This window comes from Mesoplodon mirus, assembly GCF_964341445.2.
Source record: "Mesoplodon mirus genome assembly, chromosome: 9".
NCBI classification, from domain to species: Eukaryota; Metazoa; Chordata; class Mammalia; order Artiodactyla; family Ziphiidae; genus Mesoplodon; species Mesoplodon mirus.
The window spans coordinates 64,322,468-64,345,101 of record NC_138985.1 but is presented as its reverse complement, the minus strand read 5'-3'; the positions used below and the strand labels follow the sequence as shown (position 1 = coordinate 64,345,101).

The 22,634-nt window shown below is 36.0% G+C and overlaps 1 protein-coding gene across 12 annotated transcripts in view; it reads right to left on the bottom strand.

Moving 5' to 3' along the window:
* Positions 1-9,695: 9,695 nt before the first annotated feature.
* Positions 9,696-22,634, bottom strand: part of PALS2 (protein associated with LIN7 2, MAGUK p55 family member) — a 108,219-nt gene continuing 95,280 nt past the window's right edge. For all 12 annotated transcript variants that reach the window (XM_082632330.1, XM_082632337.1, XM_082632339.1 and 9 more), the window contains 3 exons: positions 17,686-17,888; positions 16,586-16,714; positions 9,696-10,139 (listed from right to left, as the gene is read on the bottom strand). In XM_082632330.1, coding sequence (XP_082488456.1) covers positions 9,963-10,139; positions 16,586-16,714; positions 17,686-17,888 — 509 coding nt within the window. In that variant the 3' untranslated portion in view covers positions 9,696-9,962. The remainder of the gene's footprint in view (positions 10,140-16,585; positions 16,715-17,685; positions 17,889-22,634) is intronic.

The window sequence follows — 22,634 nt, the reverse complement described above, 5'->3', positions numbered from 1 at the left end:
CAGGGCCTGGGAGACAACTTCACTTTAGCCTGGTGAAACTTGGGTTGGACTTCAGACCTACAGAACTGAGATGATAAGTTTGTATTTTAAGCTGCTAAGTTTGTGGTAATTTGTTACTGCAGTGGTAGAAAACTGACAAGTAGTATTAGATGGAAGAATGAACCACACACAGTTGGACCCTTGAACAACAGGAGTTTGAACTGCACAGGTCCACTTATATGGGGACTTTTTTCAATAAATACTGCAGCACTGTATAATCCATGGATGCCCAACCATGCATACCAAAGGATGACTTGACATAAAGCATAACTGTTTTCTTGCATCAGTCCCCCAAGGCCAAAGAAATAAAAGCAAACATAAGCAAATGGGACTGAGTTAAACTTAAAAGCTTTTGCACAGCAAATGAAACCATCAACAAAACAGAAGGCAGCCTATGGAATGGGAGAAAATATTTGCAAATGAGGCTGTCGACAAGGGGTTAATATCCAAAATATATAAACAGCTTATACAACTCAATCGTAGAAAAAAATCCAATCAAAAAATGGATAGAAGACTTGAATAGATATTTTCCCAAAGAAGACATAGGGATGGCCAATAGGCACATGAAAAGATGCTCAACACTGCTAATTATTAGAAAAATGCAAATCAAACCCACAATGAAGTATCACCTCAAATAGGTCAGAATGGCTATTATCAAAAAGCCTACAATAACAAGTGTTGGAGAGGATGTGGAGAAAAGGGAACCTTTGTATACTGCTGGTGGGAATGTAAATCGGTGCAGCCACTACAGAAAACCGTATGGAGGTTCCTCAGAAACTAAAAATAGAACTAACGTGATCCAGCAATCCCACTATCTGGAAAAAATGAAACCATTAATTTGAAAAGATACATGCACCCCAATGTTCACAGCATCATTACTTACAATAGCAAAGACATGGAAGCAACCCAAGTCCCCATCAACAGATGACTGCATTAAGAAGATGTGGTGTACAGATGGAGAGATATACTATGTTCTTGGATTGGAAGAATCAATATTGTGAAAATTACTATACTACCCCAAGCAATCTACAGATTCAATGCAATCCCTATCAAATTGCCAGTGGCATTTTTTACAGAACTAGAACAAAAAAATCTTAAAATTTGTATGGAGACGCAAAAGACCCCAAATAGCCAAAGCAGTCTTGAGGGAAATAAATGAAGCTGGAGGAATCAGACTCCCTGACTTCAGACTATACTACAAAGCTACAGTAATCAAGACAATATGGTACTGGCACAAAAACAGAAATACAGATCAATGGAACCGGATAGAAAGCCCAGAGATAAACCCACACTCCTATGGTCAACTAATCTATGACAAAGGAGGCAAGGATACACAATGGAGAAAAGACAGTCTCTTCAATAAGTGGTGCTAGGAAAACTGGACAGCCACATGTAAAAGAATGAAATTAGAACACTCCCTGACACCATACACAAAAATAAACTCAAAATGGATTAGAGACCTAAATGTAAGACCAGACACTGTAAAACTCTTAGAGGAAAACATAGGAAGAACACTCTTGGACATAAATCACAGCAAGATCTTTTTTGATCCACCTCCTAGAGTAATGGAATATAAAACCAAAAATAAACAAATGGGACCTAATGAAACTCCAAAGCTTTTGCAAAGCAAAGGAAACCATAAACAAGATGGAAAGACAATCCTCAGAATGGGAGAAAATATTTGCAAACGAAGCAACGGACAAAGGATTAATCTCCAAAATATATAAACAGCTCATGTAGCTCAATATTAAAAAAACAACCCAATCCAAAAATGGGCAGAAGACCTAAATAGACATTTCTCCAAAGAAGACATACAGATGGCAAGAAGCACATGAAAAGCTGCTCAACATCACTAATTATTAGAGAAATGCAAATCAAAACTACAAGGAGGTATCACCTCACACCAATTAGAATGGGCATCATCAGAAAATCTACAGACAACAATTGCTGGAGAGGGTGTGGAGAAAAGGGAACCCTCTTGCACTGTTGGTGGGAATGTAAATTCATACAGCCACTATGGAGAACAGTATGGAGGTTCCTTAAAAAACTAAGAATTACCATTATGACCAGCAATCCCACTACTGGGCATATACCCAGAGAAAACCATAACTCAAAAAGACACATGCACCCCAATGTTCATTGCAGCACTATTTACAATAGCCAGGTCATGAAAGCCACCTAAATGCCCATCAACAGACGAATGGATAAAGAAGATGTGGTACATATATACAATGGAATATTACTCGGCCATAAAAGGAATGAAATTGGGTCACTTGTAGAGACGTGGATGGATCTAGAGACTGTCATACAGAGTGAGGTAAGTCAGAAAGAGAAAAACCAATACCATATATTAATGCATATATTTGGAACCTAGAAAAATGGTCCAGATGAACCAGTTTGCAGAGACACAGATGTAGAGAACAAACGTATGGACACCAAGGAGGGAAAGTGGCGGGTGGTGGTGGTGGTGGTGTGATGAATTGGGAGGTTGGGATTGACATGTATATGCTGATGTGTATAAAATAGATAACTAATAAGAACCTGCTGTATAAAAAAATAAAATTCAAAAATTCAAAAAAAAGATGTGTATATATATGTAATGGAATATTACTCAGCTATAGAAAAGAATGAAATACTGCCATTTGCAACAATGTGGATGGACCTAGAGAGTATTATGCCTAGTGAAATAAGAAGGACAAATGTTATATATCACATGTGGAATCTAAAAAATAATACCAATGAATGTATATACAAAACAGAAACAGGCTCACAGACATAGAAAACAAACTTGTGGTTACTAAAAGGGAGAGGGGAGGGGGGAGGGACAAATTAGGGATATGAGATTAACAGATACAAACTACTGTATGTAAAATAGATAAGCAGTGAGGATTTACTGTATGGCATAGTGAATTATACCCATTATCTTGCAATAACCTATAATGGAATATAATTTGTAAAAATACAGAATCACTATGCTGTACACTTGAAACTAACAATATTGTAAAGCAGCTATACTTCAATTAAAAGACTAATTCTTTCGGAAATACCAGAAATACACTAGACTAGCAATTTCTGAAGTATGAGGTATAGAATCCTGGAAACTAGCTTGGGAAAGAGTTGCCAAAGTACCTTTTATGGAAACAGGTTTCCTGCACTCACCCACATTCACGCCTCCATCCCTTGGCCAGTCTGGTGGGTCCACCTCCCTTTCTCACCGCAGGCTTCAGGGCTGAGCTGTGTGCCACAGCAGGCACTGTCTTTCCCACCAGGGTTTCTCTTTCTTGGCTAGCTGGGAAATGGTCCTAGTATTCCATGCCATCTAAGCTTAGAGGTCTTTTCTTGATCCTGTATTTTAACCTTCCCTGTCTCTGGAAATCTTTCCTTGAGGAAGTCGTCTTTGAAAGCCACGGAGTCTTTGGGCTGGGACAGATGAAACAATAATTAGGATTTCCTTGTGAAAAGAGGGAGGCAGGTGAAAAATTGATCTATTTTGGTGGAAAAATCTAAAATAACGTTAGAGGCTTTTAACAAAGACTATTAGCATTTAAAAGAAATTGGTGAAGCTAATCTGATACTCTCTGTATTATCTCCAAGCCTTAGTTCTACCTATAAATGAAACACTTCATTTTCCCAATATTAAATATTTATTTCTTTACATATACAAAAATATTTTACCAGGAGTATGCAATCTCACAGATTGGACATTTCAGTAACTTTCATTTTGGACAACATATGGAAATAATGTGAAAAGAAATATTTATAGGGACAGTTTCTGAGAAATCAATACTTAATTGTACTGCAGGAAAATTTTATTTATACAAGGACAGCAATAATGTTTCTTTTATACAGGAACTAGTAATACAGTTACTAGGAAAGCAGTAGCAATTAATTTTATTTTTAAACTTTTTCACCAGAAACCTACTTTGGCAGCTTGTTCAGCTTTGATATTTTGGTTGCTAACAAGCATTTTGCCCTCCATTAAAAAACAAACAAAAACAAAAAAGGTCTCTTCTACAATCATTTCAAAGACCAGAGGTTAAAAGGAGCAAGCGTATGTGTTCAAAATAAATATACACCAAGAGAGATGGAAAAAAAGTCCCCCAAAGTCTTCACATCCAATTCTCATCATGGGCTCTAACAGAGCTAACATAACATGGAAATTATACCAGCTGCTGAACCCCAGTGCTCATTCTTCTATAGCAAAATTCAAGACACCACTTTCTTAAAAATCAATGTTACTGAAAAAACAGGAGTCAGCAGCTGTTTTTTAAAGTGGACACAGCCAAAGAAAATATTTATCTTGTATTTTCAGTTACAGATGGAGATCAGCTGTTCCTCAAATCAGGTTTTACTGAAAAGACTAAGGCATCTCTCAGTTGGACCATGTTTACCAGAACAAGGTTTATGTCTCCAAAGTAAGGTTACTCATACCACTGCCTGCCTCTCCTATTTAAGATGAGAACCACACATTTTAACTGCTAATAACTTCTGGGTTAGTAATACATAGCAGAGGAGTTTCCCTCTTCCTCCAAGCTGCCAGGCCACCTTGACTGATGTGAGGAAGGTCAAATTTCAGGCATGGCTTGTCATATTTGTATGTTTCTACACCTGGCATGCTGTTGCTGAAGTGCAGTGAAGACATCTATCTCCAACTTTTAAAATAAGACCTTTTGGCTTCTACTCTGTGGTAGTGACAATACCTGTTCAATGGGACTCAAGACAGGTTTGCAAGCATTGAGGCATTTAATCTGTCAAGTTGTAAGTGGCATTTACATTACCTGTAGATGTGTTCATTCGGTTTGTGCCAGAGATTAGAAAACAGTAAAAGCTGGTAGGGAAAAAAAAATTGTCACTTCTGACCGACTTTGGCATGTGGAGGCAAGTTAGATTTATCATAGCACTACAGTATCAGCCAATGACCCTGAAGCAATTAGAGAACAAATCTAAAATGCATTCATGTTGGATTCAACATCCCCTAACTGGACCTAACTGAATGTGTTTCCCCTTTTAAAGAAACAGATGCCTTTTAAACTTACACTAAACAATAGGGCTGCAGTGATAAACTTCAGGCATAAGGTAGGGCAGCTATAAGGGGCAAACATCAGAGTGTCTTCGGATGCTTACTTAAATTGTGGATTGCCTACTTAAATTTTGTTTGACTTGTGAGTGGTCAAGGTAGCAAGGATTTGCTAAAGGTTTGGACTTAGAGTAGGATTCTGAACTCAAGACCTCCTGACCAGGACCACTAAGAGAGCAGAACACATCCTCTTCCAGGCTGGAACTATCAATGCATCCTCAGAGCTGCTTTAAAACTGAAGGTAGAATTTCTGAATGGTGTGCACCAATCACTATGTTACCTCCAAAAGAGGTACATTTTAAAAGAACTAAAAGATAAGCAACCTCAGGGTAAGTGAATAAACAGATAAAGTAGCTTAATAAGGATTTTCCAATTTAGCATTTATCACATCAGAGTTATAAATTACTTCTTGTAATTTAAGGTGAAGACAAATATTAAGTTAGCCTTATTTAACAAGTGTAATATTAAAACTAAAGGGAGATATAAATTTTATCAAAGGTCACATGGTCAAGAGTCAGAATTAGGATCTCAGCCAGAAGTACACCAGCTCTATTTTTATCAAAAGAGAGACTATTTTAAAGAAAGCAGTACAGTGTATTGCAGTAGTGCAAACCATGCTTTTAAATTCTTACCTTAGAAATGAGATATCATTCCTTCACTTTCTAGTGTTTTTAAGGACTCATTTTTGATTCTGTGCATTAAATCATTCCAGGAACACACAAAGTAACATGATAAATTATGAGAAATATTAAAAATGAATAAAACTTGAAGCTAACAAAAATGCAGTTAAAAAATAATCTTACCTTAAAAAAATTATGTAATTGTTATCTTCCGCAGATACACAATGTATATGTAAAAACTCATGAATTACTAGTCGACTGTATTCTTAAAAGTCTGTGAATAATAATAACTTGTACTATATACAATAATCCTATTATTTAAAATTCTGAATTTCTCCCAAGAACTCCAAATCCATTACAGATGTTATTACATGAATTCTCACAACAAATCCAATGAAACAAGAGGAGGACAGGTACCATAATCTCTAAGCCTGAACCATATCACAAACTCATTTGAAGGTTTAAATAAGTATTTCCCAAGAGCCTTCCATCTAGGACTCTATCCTTTTTCCCTAAGGAAACTAAGTTATAATAATTTTATGAGATTAATTCCAAATATATTTTTCAGAAAGGGGATTAGTATCTGCCTCAAGGTAAAGCCAGAGCCTATGAAAACAATGTGAAAAAAAGTTTCATAATGTCTAAGAATTGTGAGTAATTAAAAATGTAAGAGCACTAGTTATAATTACATGGGTAAACAGATTTTACTATTCATGTATCTGGGGAGAATTTTACATATTATACACACAGCTGTGTGTGTATGTGTGTATATATATATATATAATATATATATATTATATATGGTGACTCAAACGTTTAAAAAATGACCTGCTATCTATACACATAAAACTTCAGGATTGCTTTTTCCATTTTTAGTATAAAGATTCATTACTATAAAATTATTGGCTCCCTAGCCTGTGATTTCTGGAAAACGGGGTGTTGTTTCAGAAGCCGCGTAAGTACAATGTTAAGTAGGTCATTATTTTGACCAATTTTCAAAACTTTTATGTTCAGTGTTTACAAATTTAAAATAATTGTACCTAACTCCATGGCTATCCATCATAAAAATCAACCCCAATTACTGGATCATGACACTTACTGTTATCCATAAAAATAAGTACAAATTTAAATGAATCTTTAAAGCAAGGATCATCCACTACTATCATTGGGATATTACGGTCAAAGCAGTTAGTATCTGGCCAGTCTATAATGCTACACTAACATATTTTATTGCTAATTTGCATTATTTTCTAAATTTGTGTTAATATCCAATTTGCTCTTTTAAAGAAAACTTGTCCTTATAAGCTATTATATTAAATTTACTAGATTCTAGAATCTAGGGTTCAGGCTACTATTGCTGTACTGGGTTTATGATACGATTTCTACTTTAGAAAGCTATCTTCAGCAATGGTATGGTTAGACTTGGCAAAAGTAAACAAAGTTCTGATGTACTGGATAGTATTTTATTTGATACTATCCAAATATCAAACAGAAATTGAGACTGCATAATCGAGGCATGGCTGTAATAAAAGTAAAATTCTACTTGAGTGCATCACATATATTCTACTACTTACGGTTAAATGATTTATCCAGGGACATCAACTCTATGGATATGGGGTATTTGTCTATTTAAAAATAAAAAATATATATAATATTTAGCTGTATATAAATAGTCATGCCCTGAATGCTGAATGTGGATACTCACCTGTCCACAAGGAATCCTCAGGTGCATTAGTGTACTGGCACATTGTTTCCCAAAAGCATATGCACGTGCATGTATATTGTAACTATTACCAATTGTTCAACATCACTTTAAACTGTTTTCTCATTAGTAAAGCTAATTATCTTAGACCTTTCCTACAAGAGAAGTTCACATTTCGTTCATCACAACTATACTCTCATTGCCTCAGGAGGATCCCAGAGCCTCTGGGACTCCTTGCCCCAGCAGAGCTCTGCTGGTTCCTGCAGACCCAGATGGGACTTGAGTTTCAAGTTCAATGACTCTTTACTGAGATAAACGAACTTTTCTAAATTTATTCTCTTCAGCTCTGGCGTCTCGACTGAAATGAAATCAACTGCACTGTTCCATTTTATATTAGGAGGAATCTCATATTAACTAAGTAGTTAGTCATGAATACCATTTATAATAGAAATAATTCCTTTAAGTGTAGTCTGTTTTCTAAATAATGTGCATTTTATACCATATGATAAGGCTTAAGATATATATGATGTAAAAATCATCTCTATTGTGTCAAGATGGGTGAAATATTTTGTGTATAAACTTCTTGAGCTGCTACAATGATTCCAAAGAGGCTCCACGCAGCAGCATGAAGGCACACTGCAGAAGACAGCACATTTCCTGAGAATGTGGAAGTAAAATTCTCTTAAAGCTTACAGTGTGTTGAGACACTAAGTCCTGGGACATCATCTCGACACTGTGCTTTGATTCATGTTGCTTTGAGAAGCCAAGAATTTGATGTAAATATATGTGATTTAAAAGTTACCAAAGTTATTAAAAGGGTGTGATCCATTCTGCCACCAATTTCCTATCCTAGGACAAAGAACATGAATTTGTGTTCTGGATATGAAATGCTGGATTAAAAAAAACAACTATGGATTTCCAATCTTAACCATACAGCAACTTGGGTGTTCGGTCTCATTGTGAAGAAGGACAGTGTGTGCATGCTGCTTAATGCCATGTATTTTCTCTTCCCTCTGAGTCCTCCCGGCCACATTCTGTGTGACAGCTTTGGTGAGGGGAAAACAAATTCAGCAGCCAGGTGTCTGGTGCCTAGCACCAGACAAAGATGACCACCAGTATTTAAGCACCTAACCCTTTAAGTGTGAATACTGTTTATGTGAAAAGCTAGCAGCAGTATAAAATATGGCTAAATTAGTTTAATGATGACCTGCATCTCTGAATATGTTTTAGGAAGAATTTATACCATCTAAGGATCCTAAAAGAATATACTGAGATTAATTTTGGCAATTTGTATATGTTAATGCATCTAAAGACGGAGAACTGTTTTCCCAATCATTAAACAAAGAAGTACATTTCCTAACAGAAATGTAAAAAATATATAATACATTATTTAATATATATTATATAATACATACAATGTACATATTATATAATGTATATATTATATTGAGATAAAACAGCTGACAATTATTTCCAAATTTCATAAATTGTTCAGTGAATTCAGTTCACAACATAACAAACTGAAAAAATACCCTAATGATCACATCACACTTCAAAAGCACACTGATTGTTCACAAAACCCCCCAACTGCAAACTTGGAGGCATTTTTCAGTGTCACAGAAATTTTCAGAGGCATGATACATTTGCTGACCATATCCTAATAAAAAAACTGTATAAAGCAATAGGTTCATTTTTGTCAGTTAAACTTTTACACGTACAAATAAATCAACTTTCAGAGTCATTTTGCTGTAGGTTTTGCAGGATAAGGCACTCTCTCAGCCAGCACGGCCTTGCTTGCTGTGTACATGTTAACGAAGCATCAGCCCGTCACTGCAACAAATGAGAGTGCAAAGTATTGCTCTTCATTTTTTCACAAGAGAGAGAATGAAGGGAAAAAACTAATATAGCTGTGTAAATTAAAGTGGATAGCCATACATCTCTGTAATAATGAAACTATGTAGCATTGAGCAGACTCCTGATGTCAGTATTGGATGGTAGTAGACTAGCTGTAGCACTGACATTAAAATTCTGCTTCTGTAAGAAATTATACATATTAGGAAAGAAGGCCAATAAACCATTATTTTCTCCTAATAAGAGTAGCTGACCCTTCACTAAATACTGAACTAAATAACAGCTTTACAAAACTATTTCAAGTATTCATTATCACAGTGAAAATGTGAGACCAATGTTAGAGTGAATGATTTGAAAATTCCTTTGATGAAAAAGGCAAGGGTACTAAATCAAAACATATACAAAATGCTTCAACGCATTTCTTTATGTGATATGAATAGAAAGATATTCATAAAAAGTTAGAAAAATTAAGATAAATTATATATTAGTACACCTTCCCAACCACATTTTCTATAAAAATCCAGAATAGTGTACTGGTACCTCAATCTACACAATAAAAATGCCTGGACTTGGCAGATATCTTCTATCTGTGCATGTATTTTCTCAGTAGAAGGTTTATTTGTTGCAGTCACTTTTTGAAAGTTTTATTTTAATTGTGAACCTTACTGAATCATCAGTAAACCCAGCTGATTGGGACCCACTGTGGCTCCATTCTCAGTTTCTCTATGGCAGTTTGTAGTTTCTCAAAGGCTTTGTCTAGATTGTCATTTACAATGATCAGATCAAAATAGTGGTTGTATGCTCTTTGAATCCGTGCACTTTCATCCACTGTTTTCTTCAAGTCAGAGTCCTGTCAAAGAGTTTTAAAAGGAAAAGTTTACATAATGTATATTTAATTGCTCAAAACCAACTCAAAGTGAAATAAGTAGGTTGGATATTTGTTTGTTGTGATTCTGATACTAATCCTCAAAATCTAATCTATATAGATTGTTAAAAAAGACATTACCATCTGTTCATATCCTAGTCTTTCCAGCTGGCACTCGTGTTTGAATTTATGAGTATTCTGTGTCTTCTGTTTCACTGATACTAAGGTAAGATTCCTGATTAAAAGACTGCTGACAATATCTTGGAGTGAAACCCAAAGTAATAAAAGAATTCTTGTAGGTGACTGGTCTCTAGCCCAACTGCATCACCCTTTTCAAAGTATTTTTATCGTATGGATTCTGTAACTCATGGAACCCAACCTGCAGTGGCTGTTAAGCTCAAAGCCAAATTTGCTGCCTTTCTCTAAGAAAAAGAATCTCAGAAATGTATTTTGAAGGCTGCCTGTCCATGCTCCCCACCCCCAACAACACACACACACTTTTATCTATTTTTTTAGCTAGTACTGTTTATATTTCATAAAATATTTCTAGTCATTTCGGCACAATGTGGGGGAATAAATAAGTATTGGGTTTTGCATGAGCAAGTAAAGCTTTTCATTAAATTGCAAGTGTTTTGAAATTTCATAATGCGTCTACATGTTTTTCAAATACTGAGTTCCTATTAAAGCATCTACTATATTTCATAATTTGTGGATATAAAAATGAATGAGAGAATGGGCTCCTACCCTCCAGTGGAGGAGACAAATAAAGGGCAAATAAACAAAAACCTGCAAGTTGTAATAAATACTATGAAAGAAACCAACCAGGAACAAAGAATTTTAAGAGATCTACTTTAGAGTGCTTACAAAGACTCTACAAATGAATAAATGATATTTAAACTGAGTAAATGACATTTAAACTGAGAACTACAGTGGGAGAAAGACCATTCCAGGCAGAGGAAATAGCAATGTAAAGTTCAGGAGGAAAATGACCCTGATGTGTTTAAGATACTGAAAGACCAAGATGGATGGAGGCTTAGGGAGGGTGGGTAATAAGTGGAGATAGCCCAGGCTAGGTCATGGAGGACCAAGATGCAATGGAAAGACACCTCTGGATTATGATGGTGGCAGAGGAGATGGAAATGACACCAGACTAGAAATATATTTTGGTGATAAAATCATCAGGATTAACTGATGGGCTGGATATGAAAAGTGAGGAATATGAATGAGTCAAAAATAGCTCGAGTTTCTAGCTTGAATAAATTGGTGGTTGCAGAAGATGCAGAGTTGGGGGGGGACACGATATTGGTGAGGGGAAACAAAACATTCTACTTTGTTTGTACACGTTAAGTATGTCTGTGAGACATCCAAGTGCAGATGTAACGTTAAATAGGTAATGGTTATATAAGTTGGAGCTCTGAGGTCTGGGTTATCTACATATAAATTAGGAATCATCAGCATAACAACGATATGTAAGTTAATGGATTTGGTGAAAACACCTAAAGGAAAGTATATAGAGAGAAATGGGTTCCCAACTAAGCCTGAGGGATACTAGTACTATAGTTAATATTTTCACTAAGATTTCAAAATCAATTTGAAACAACTAAAATATCTTTTATTATAGATGTATAAACAGGCCACAATTCAACTTGTAAACAAATCTTACCTAGTACAGTCATTAGCAATTTGTCTTGTTAAAAAAAAAAAGTTCTTTTTTGACAGTTAACAATCCTGTAACAATAATGGAGTATACCATAAAGATGGAAAAATGAATTAAAAAATCTCTCCCTATGTATGGCTCTAGAATGATCTCCAGAATATATTAGTAAGTGAAAAACGCAGGCAGACTACTGTATGTAATAAGCTACCTTTTATGTAAGGAATGGGGGAGGGAGGATACACATACATACTTGCTTGTATTAAAAAAAAAAACTGTAAAAATGACTACCTATGTGGGTAGGAGGTAATAGAGTAGAGAGGATAGGGAAAAGCTAGATTTTTTTTTTTTTTTTTTTGCGGTACGCGGGCCTCCCACTGTTGTGGCCTCTCCCGTTGCAGAGCACAAGCTCCAGACACGCAGGCTCAGCGGCCATGGCTCACGGTCCCAGCCGCTCCGCGGCATGTGGGATCTTCCCGGACCGGGACACGAACCCGTGTCCCCTGCATCGGCAGGCGGACTTTCAACCACTGCGCCACCAGGGAAGCCCCTGTTTGTTTGTTTTTAAGATTTACTTTGGAACTATGAAAACGTATAGAATTATATTACAACAAAATCAAATTCAAATAAAAAAGAGCAATACCTAAAAAGCAAAAGCAAAATGAAACAAATCTGTGCTTCAAGTTGATGCCTTAACCACAGAAAATAATTATTTTAGCGACTTTAAAATAAAATAATACTCGAGATATATCAGAAGAACAATTTTTTAAAAAAAGTTTAAGTCTGAAACTTAAAACTTTTCAATAATCGTACTGTTAATATTGTTACTCAGAAATTATATATATAGTATGTGCTTAGTTTATACATGTAAAGTCAGAAATTATGCTAATGTCATCAGGAACCAAGACTTTCAGCATAGGAGGAAAAAAAGATAAACATAGTCCAAGAAGTAAAAATGTAAAATGTGAGTTGGAACTATCAAACTGAATTAATGATGTGTATTTTCCAAAAGGGGAAAATATATTTCCTTCATCTGGCCACTGGGAAGACCTAGAAACAATGACAAACTAAGTTGAATGCACACCTTTAGTATCTGTATTATCTCTAAATACCATTTCCCACTAAAAGGAACCAGGCCTTTTGTAAGGCTGGTTCCAGATCTGGGCCAAGAAATGTGTAAGGATAACCTGGAGCAGCTCGTCATACCAGGAAGCACATCAAAGTTTATGGGGTTCTGTTAAAAAGACTCAGAAAACAAGATGAATAGGCTCCTCTTAGCTGAAGACAGGACAATTTAAACATCATAGAGTAATAGTTGACCTAAGTACACAGAGAGACAGTATTCCAAGTGACTTTAAAACACAGCGATTTGGGCTTCCCTGGTGGCAGTGGTTGGGAGTCCGCCTGCGGATGCAGGGGACGCGGGTTCGTGCCCCTGTCTGGGAGGATCCCACATGCCGCGGAGCGGCTGGGCCCGTGAGCCATGGCCGCTGAGCCTGCACGTTCGGAGCTTGTGCTCCGCAACGGGAGAGGCTGCGACAGTGAGAGGCCCGCGTACCGCAAAAAAAAAAAAAAAAAAAAAAAAAGAAAGCAGATGCAACAGAGCACAGGGACATCAGCTCGGTGCTTTGTGACTGCCTGGAGGGGTGGGATGGGGAGGGTGAGAGGGAGGGAGATGCATGAGGGAAGGGATGTGGGAACAGATATATATGTATGACTGATTCACTTTGTTATAAAGCAGAAACTAATAAAAAAAATAAAACACAGCGATTTGATTTGACTGTATATACTTAGTGGGATAAACCCTAAGGAGAAAGAGACAGTTCACAGTAATCATACCTGGTAGTATTTGTACATTTATTTTCAGACGGTAGTGTGTGTACTGTGAGATAAATCAAATGAGCAATTATGTGCTATATTCTAACACTCCCAGTGTTTTTGAGAACTGGGATACTCAGCCTAGGAGAATGGAGTTATATATATGAAAGAGGTTAAATAAAACCCTGTAATCCTGCATTTGATTGGGAAGTATCAATATATATTCATGATATAGTTTCCTTCAAACATACAAACAGAAAAGCATATAACCAAACTAGTTCTGTCTACCTAAAAGGTGCATTTAGCTAGAAACAATGATCAATCTTGCGACAATGTGCACCCCTAGTATTACGGTCCTAAAATACCATTTACTCTAAAAGGAACCAGAGCTTCTTGGAGAAGTAACTGATTCCTGGCCTGGAATAGAAAATGTACAGGATGAGCCTGGAGCATTTGTCATATAGCAAGGAAGCTATCTGAGATGATTAGGCTCATGAAATAGGTCTCAAGGGCCAACTTAAGCCCCTGTTGGTCAAAGATGGGGCAATTTGAACATCACTAAGAATAATAATTGCAAAAGAGTAAAACACATCAAGTAAGTTTAAATCCATGTGCTCATGATGAAACTAAAGAAACCACAAACCTTATTTGGTCACCTGTCGCCTCTGGAGACTGTTACTGAACAAACCCATTATTCTGAAAACTGACCCTTAAAGGGGAAGTATCAAGCATTATGTTCTGACTTTCCTATATATACTCTACTTCAGAGTCATCAACTAGTTGATAAGGAAAAGTTATTATTTAGAAGAATTCTAGTTTATAAATGCAGAACAAATGACAAACTTGGAAAACCACCACTTCACAATTCCTAAAAAATTAACTGAGCCAGGCAAAGATCAATAAAAATTGCTAAGATCATTAGGTAAAGAGCTACTGAGGACCTTTACAGATCAGGCCCCATTTTTTCTATGACCCAGTTTTTTTTAAACAACTAAGTTAGAAGGTTAAAAGAGAGGGGAGGGAGGCAGTGAAGACTTACACATTAAAACAGTCTAAAGGGAGAGGTCTGCTTCCAGCTAATATGCAATAACAGGTAGCAGGCTAACCCTCCTGCCTGACAACTAAGACAGACCAAACGTATGGAACAAGACTTTTTAAGACACTGTACATCAGGTAATGGAAGACAGGCATTCCAGAGAGACAGGAAACAAATGAGGTGAGCCCTACGATTACCCCAGGTTACTGGCTTGAAAGAGTTTCCAAGCTGCAACACAGTGAGGTGGAGCCCAGGAGGACACTCCTGGACTCTAAGTTGGGACAGAGCTGAGAGCCCAGGGAGAACAAAGTAGCAGGAGTCTGCAGGACAGAATACTGGATAGAGTAGCAGTATGGAGAGAGAACTCTGGAGATATGTAAAGGTCCCCCTCCAGCATTCAGCTGAATACCAATCTGTGCACATTACCACTACCCAGGGTCGCCAAAGAACCACCAGAAAGGATGAGAGGTATTCTTTCTGAGCCAGGAATAGTACCCATGCCCACCAGGCAGAACAGAAAACCTCATGTCGCATGGGCCATCTGGGAGAGTGCTCAAACGGGTCTTGCCTCAGTAGTGAAGAATAATTGCCCCTAGAATGAGAACTGCTCTGGTTCTACCTAACAAATTTTTAAAGCAAGATCTGAAAGGAACAAACTGTTTCCACATAACTGCATCCCAGGAAAAAGCTCACAATGTCTGGCATCCAATAAAAAATTACCAGGATTGCAAAGAAGAAAGTAAGACCCATAATGAGGAGCAAAGTCATTCAGTCAAAACCAATCCGGAAGTGATGCAAACGTTAGAATTTGTAGACAGTGATATAAAAACATTGATAACTATATCTCAGATATTCACAAAGTTCAGTAGAGACATGGAGCAACCTGAAAAAGAACAGAGGATTAAAACTACCTGATCTCAAGGCTTATCACCTATAGTGTGGAAGAGGTAGAAGGAGGAGGGAGGGACTCTGAAGGGGCACAAGGGAACTTATGAAGACGAGGGACATGCCTGTTATCTTGACTGCGGTAGCTTCATGGGTATATACATATGCCCAAGCTTATCAAGTTGTATACTTTCAACATGTACAGTTTATGGTGTATCAATTATACCTCAAGCTGGGGGGAAAAGATTTAGAAGACAACGGGTAAATGCAACATGTTAATCTTGCTTGGATCCTGATTTGAACAAACTTGTCAAAAAAAAAAAGATAAATACTGAGGAAATTCAAATACAGACTGTATATTGAGGATATTGAGAAGAAGCTGCTCTTCCTAATGTTTGATATGCTAATGGTGTTATGGTTATGTCCAAAAAGTCTATCTTTTAGAGATAAATACTAAAGTACTTATGGTTGATATCAAAGATTTGCTTCAAAATAACTCGTGGTAAGGGAGGAAGTGAAGAGAGGTCTAAATGAAACAAAATTGGCCATGTGTTATTGAAGCTAAGTGATGGGTACTTGGGAGTTCATTTCTTCCCTCTTTTGTACATATTTAAAATTTTCCGTAACATGAGAAAAGAGAGGAAGAACAAGAGAAAAAGACACATAACAACTAAAAGTCAGAACACCTAACTCTACCAATAGTAAACCTTATGATGAACATACTTGTTATTGGTCTTCGGGACCAGTTTCCACATTAGTAAAATGAGGGAGTTAGATTAATATGCACTTTTTAACATTGGCCCATTTCATTTACATAGGGGGAATAAACTTTGGTTTTAAAATAGAGTGAACAATGGTTTCTAAGTAAAAGCAATACTGTTCCAAATCCTAACTACATCTAGGGAACAAATTTTTATTCTCCAACACCTTATGCAGTGTGTTTATTTCATAAATATGGATAGAATTAAACATGCCCAAAAGAAAAAGGAACAATTTTAGGAGGAAAATAGTATTGTTAGCCTGAAAAGAACTGCTTACCGTCAAAAGCTTGGTAGTGATACCAGCATCCACTACAGCCTTGTGCATGGCACGTAACGTCTCTAGTTCGGGAGCAGCAATAAACACAACATAGGGCATGAACTCGGATGTCCTCAGCACTTTCAGGGCCTGTGTAGAAGAACAATTACAAACCAATTTATACAGGATTAGAATTTGAATTATGTTACCCTTTAGTTTATACTAAATAATCAAAGTCCATCTGCCCTCTTCCTCAAGATAAAGGACATAATTTAATACTTGCTATCCGCCCCCACTCCCTTCTATCCCTTTGATTCCATACAGTACTTTCCTAAAATAGTGATCCATTAAATTTTGTTCTGACCTCAATCTCACTACTTTTTGGTACCCTTGAACCAAGGAAAGTGTTAAACTTAATGATCCCCAAATCATCCAGAATGATGTAAATGCTTTCCATGTTAATTGTAGAATTCTGTTAATATTGACAAAGCAGAAATAATTTCAGTGTCCATTAATTGGAGTGGTTATATAAATAAATATATATCTGCACTATGAAATACCATGCAGCAATTACAAAGAACAAAAAACGCTCTACAGTACCTAACGTGAAAAGATCTTCAAGAAATACTGTTTAATGAAAAAAGGTTAAAGAATCAGTATAGAATTTTTCCATTTATGTATAAGAGAAACAATAACAAAAATAGAAAACCCATTGGGTTGAGTGTAGAATGGTGAGAAGGGGTCAATAAGGGAGACATGGAATGAGAATGAAATGAATGGTGAGTGGGTGGGTGTGTGCTGGGTGGAAGGGGTGTGACTTTAATTTTTATTCCTTATGTTTCAGCCTTGTTCAAATTTTAAATTTAACATTTCCTAACACATGCATTTATATATTACTTAAGCACATAAATAAATACTAAACTTCTATCAAGCTTCTATAGCTATCCATGCCTCTGTTGGCTAATAGATCAGAGATTTACTTAACTAGTTGTTGATGCATAATAAGGTTCTCTATCATCACAGGTAATAGAGGGAAAGAGCCACCCTCATAATCTGAAGAAGAAACAAAAACTCCACAGGAAATAAAACTTAAAAAATAGCTTTGGAATCATGCAGCTTACTTGTGGGTTGACATCCAAAATGCAAGTTCGTCCAGTTTGGACAACTTCAAGAATAGAGTCAATCTTGGTTCCATAGAGATTTCCTTCATATTCCCCATGTTCCAAATATTTTCCAGCTTTAATATCTGCTTCCATCTCAGATCGTGACACAAATTTATATGCCTGGCCATCTTTTTCATCTTCCCTTGGTTTCCGTGAAGTAACTAAATAAAATAGCGTTGAGAATTTGTACAGAGACAGTGCAGGCTATTAAAAAACAAACTAAAAGGCACAGGGTAGCCTAAGTCTTTTCCATTTAGTGCAGGGGTTGGCAAACTATGGCCTATGACCAAATCTGGCCTGCTTCCTATTTTCGTAAATAAAGTTTTATGGACCACAGCCATGTTCATTCATTTTATCGCCTATGGTTTCATTCGTTTTACAATGGCGGAATAGTTGTGACACAGACTAGATGGCCTGCAAAGCCTAAAATATTTACTATACATGGCCCTTGAATAAAAATGTTTGCTGACCCCTGATTAGGAATGTTTTAATAGGTAGTCTCCAATATACAATTTATATCCCAAAAATGTGCTTTATAAAGTCAGTTTGAAACTCAAAATATATTTATTTACCTAGAAGCAGAGCCCTGAAGTTAAATTCTTAACTATGGTGAGAGCTAATAAGTGTGAGGTATATTGCAAGTGAACATCTTTTCCAGCTGACCAGCACTCCCCTTCTCCTTAAGGAATATCAACTACAGCCTTTCTTCACACTTCTTTGAACATTTCCTAATTAAGTGTCCAACAGATGAGCAAAATTCTATTCTTAGTTGGTATTATCAATTTTCTGAAGTGTAGTTTTACCCATAAATTATCTATCCTTTATCTTGCCCCAGCACCAAACTTTTCTTCTAGCTTCCTTCTAATTAACATTCCCAAATGCTAATTGTTTTGTGTTGCACCTCCGTGGACCTAGCCACCTGGATGTTATTATGGTCTAGTAACTTTCTCTACTCTGACCTGAAGTATTCTGAGAATGAGAGAGAAGAGACCAAGTCAAAAACTTAAAACATCCTTTTGTCAGGTATTTTAGAGACATACAACTCCTTTGCAACTTGGCCGTGCTAGGAGTGGACGATTATCACTTTTCAAACTGTTGCAGAGCTGCAGAGTTAGGTATTCTCTGCCAACTTGCTAGCACTCCCTAGGAAGAAAAGTAATTTGTGTATGTGTGTGTGTTATTTTCAAGTTTAGCCTTAATCTGAGTTTGCCTAGATTAGATATAAAACAGTATTCTACTTCTATTAATCAAGTACTTATACATGCAGAATATCTGACAAAATCATTACCACATGCAATTAAAGTTACAAAGTAATCAGATGAAAAACTGACAGAATTTTGACTATTTGAAATAAGCACAACACATCAAGAAAACTTTTATAAGAAAAAATCTTTAAGTTCAAGCTCAATAATAAGGGTCTAATTCATAAATAAGATTATTATGTACAAGAGGATTCCCTTTTTCCCCTGCTGTTTTCTGGCTCATTCCAGACCATTGTGGAGAGATTTATAAAGTCACTTAAAGAGCTTCAAGATGCTATGATGGCTTTTCATATTAAAAAATGTGTGATCTCTAAGGTTTCTGGGATTATTCACCAAAGGTGGTATGATAAAACTCCTAAGGCAATTTTAAACTCCCCAAATACATACATACTAGGACTTGGCTTAATATCTGTAAAGATAATTTTAGAAGAGTACGACTTTTGGGGAGGCACTACAGTGAAACCATATACAGGAACGTGCTGCTTGAAATAAATATGTACAGGCACACACACTGCCCCCCCCCACTACCTCCAACATGTGGAGGGAATCTTAAATTCTTGGTGAAATGTTTTTAGTTTACAAGTGAATTTTAACGACAATACCATTCTCTAGTGAAGACCCAAAAAAGAAATCTACATTGGCACATAATTAAGCCCCTTTCCATTTCTAGAACAGAGAAATTAGAACAGGGTGGATTGACTACAGCTGATTCCTTAGGCTTATATGCTAAGCAACTAAGTAATGCGATTGCTTAGAATTTAAGTTTTGTGATTGATAGGCAAAATTCTAATCTTTAGTAGCTCTTCAAATAGTCAGGAAATAATCAACAAAGTAGCATTCTATTTGTTAACTATCCCAAGATATATTAAAGGGAAAACATGATTCATAAGGTAGCTTGTCCACCTGGGTTAATAATTTTTTATATTTTATTTTAGGACCATTTCACAATATAAAGAGAAAACTAAGTCAATTTAATCCAACACCAGCATTTACTTCCTTCCCTATGAGACTTCCCCAACCAGCCCACCAGACAATGTGTAGCACAAGACTGTGTATCAAAAGTTAGGCAAACTTGTCACACTTCATCAGTATTTTTTTTGTGTGTGTTGCTTCTGAGGCTTAAAACAAACTAAACACTATATAAATATGAATGATTTAAAGAAAAGTAAAACACACCTACATTATATGAAGAAGTGATACTTGACAATGTATGGATATACATAAATCTTTCTATATAAAAATTCAGACTCGAATCTTTACTAAAAATAAGTCTTGAAAGGTAAAATAGTACCTCTTCTGGAAATTAATTTGGCATGAAGAAATCAAGAAGTTGAAATAAATGTATTTAATACTTCTAATTTATAAATCTCTCTATACATCCTTTGGTCTAATAATTTTACATCTGAGATTTATGTATACACATTTTATCATCTCTTTATTTATAACAAAAAAGCTACCCAAACCATATAAATGGGTGATAACAGTAAAGCATGGTGTACTTATATGCTGGAATATTAAAAAGCTAACACAATTAATTTTTTTAGTGTTTTTTAATCATGATAAAATATACATAACATAAAATTTATCATTTTAACCATTATTAAGTGCACAATTCAGTGGCATTAAGTACAATAACACTGTTGTGCAACCATCACCATTATTCATCTCCAGAACCTTTTTATCATCCTATAGAAAAAAAAAATTACACTCACTACTTAATATTCTTAGAGATACAGAAGAGATAGCTCCCACAAACAGATGATGCTGTAGGAAAAAACAGGAAACAGAAAATAATCCTAAGATGAAAAATATGACTACTTATGATAAAACATTGATGAGATAGAAGATAAAGAACTCAAGGTAATCTTTTAAAGAGTAGAATAAAAAGATAAAGGGTTGGACAACATGATTTCAAGAAGTAAGAGACTGAGGAGATGAATCCAGGATGTTCAATATCCAGCTAATAGAAATTCTAGAAAAAGTGAATAGAGAAAACAGGGAGAAATCATCCAAGAAATAGTAATTCCCCAGAACTGAATGACATGCATCTCTAGTCTGAAGAGCTCACTAATCATCAGCACAATAAACAAAAATAGATGCGCACAAAGGCACATCATTATTAAATTATAAAATAATGAAAACCAACAAAATAAAAAGACTGAAGGAAAAATCAGGTCATGTATGAGAGGACAAAAATTAGAATGACATTAGACTTCTTAACAAAACTGGGTTAAAGAGTAACATCTTTTGGGTTTTACAATCTAGACTTTCTATTCTCAGATAATCAATCAAATAGAAGACAAAAAAATATACAACTTCAAATACAAAGATGCAGAAATTACATCCCATACAGCATTTTTTGTCAAGTTACAAGGCATGTGCTGTAGCAAAACAAGGCAATAAACCAAGAAAGAAAAAGAATGGGACCCAGGAACAATAGCTTCAACCCAGGACAGCAACAAAGGGAAACATCCCTATGTGAACGTGGGGCAGCCAGAGTGGAGAATGTGTACCCTCATTGAAGGAGGAAGACTGAGGGTTGTGGGACAGAGGTCTCCAAGAAAAAAGCATGACTTACTAAATAAGAGGTTCTTTGGTTTAATACAAAACTATACGCATGAACACATAAGATAAAGAGGGGAAGAAAAAAATGAACTCTAGAAATTGCTGGGTTGGGGGAGAGGAAGAGGCTGTTCAAGAAAGTGAAACTGAATTAACTGAAACTAGAGCTATCTTTATGCTGGGAGGATACTCAGGAAGTCAGGAGGTAAGGCCTACACTGGACAGAACAAGAAATAGCAGAATGAAGACATTATTAAGAAATATGGAAGACTAACAAAATAAATAGCAGGAAGATTGAAAAGTGACTGTTTCTGGTAAGTAGGCCAGAGGTGGGGTAGAGGAAAATGGAGTTATTTTTCATTACATATTTTTAAGAACTACTTGATTAAAATATGCTACATGTATTAATTTGATAAAAATGAAAAACTTTAATTAAAATACTTAAAATACTTTGATCACAGTGAGATTTTTATTTTAACTACTTAACTATGATTTGTCTGATTTAGTGATTTACAGTGCCTACAATGGAACTCCAAGTCTTACCCTGAAGGGATTACAAACAGCACATGAGGACAATGACAGCGTTATTGCCCCAATACACCCCTAAAAATGTTAGCAATAAGATTACTCACTGAGAACTAAATGTCAAAGCATACTGGATGAAAGCAGAGAAACTCTAAAACTCATCCAAAAGAGATGGAGTGATGTTAGGCTAAGATTTGACATGGAAAGCTTAAAGGCATTAAAATACCTACAGAAATTCTGTGTTAATCTAAAGGGGGCTTGGTCAGCAATGGAAGCACAGAAAGGGGACTTATAAAGGCAATATTGGCTTGTGTTCAGGGGAGAGCGCATGTAAGTTCCCACAAGTAAAGGCTCATATATCTCCAAAATGAATGCTATCACTGCCTTATTATAAGGACTAATATACCTTTGTATTTAACTCCTTGCTCTAACTCCATTCTCATCAAGCATGCTTCTGACATGATTTAACTTTCCTTGTAAATATGAAAATAGAGAAAGAACACAAAGATCATAAAATGAGTGTCTGGTTCATTTAATGGTTATTTTTCCCATCCGTAT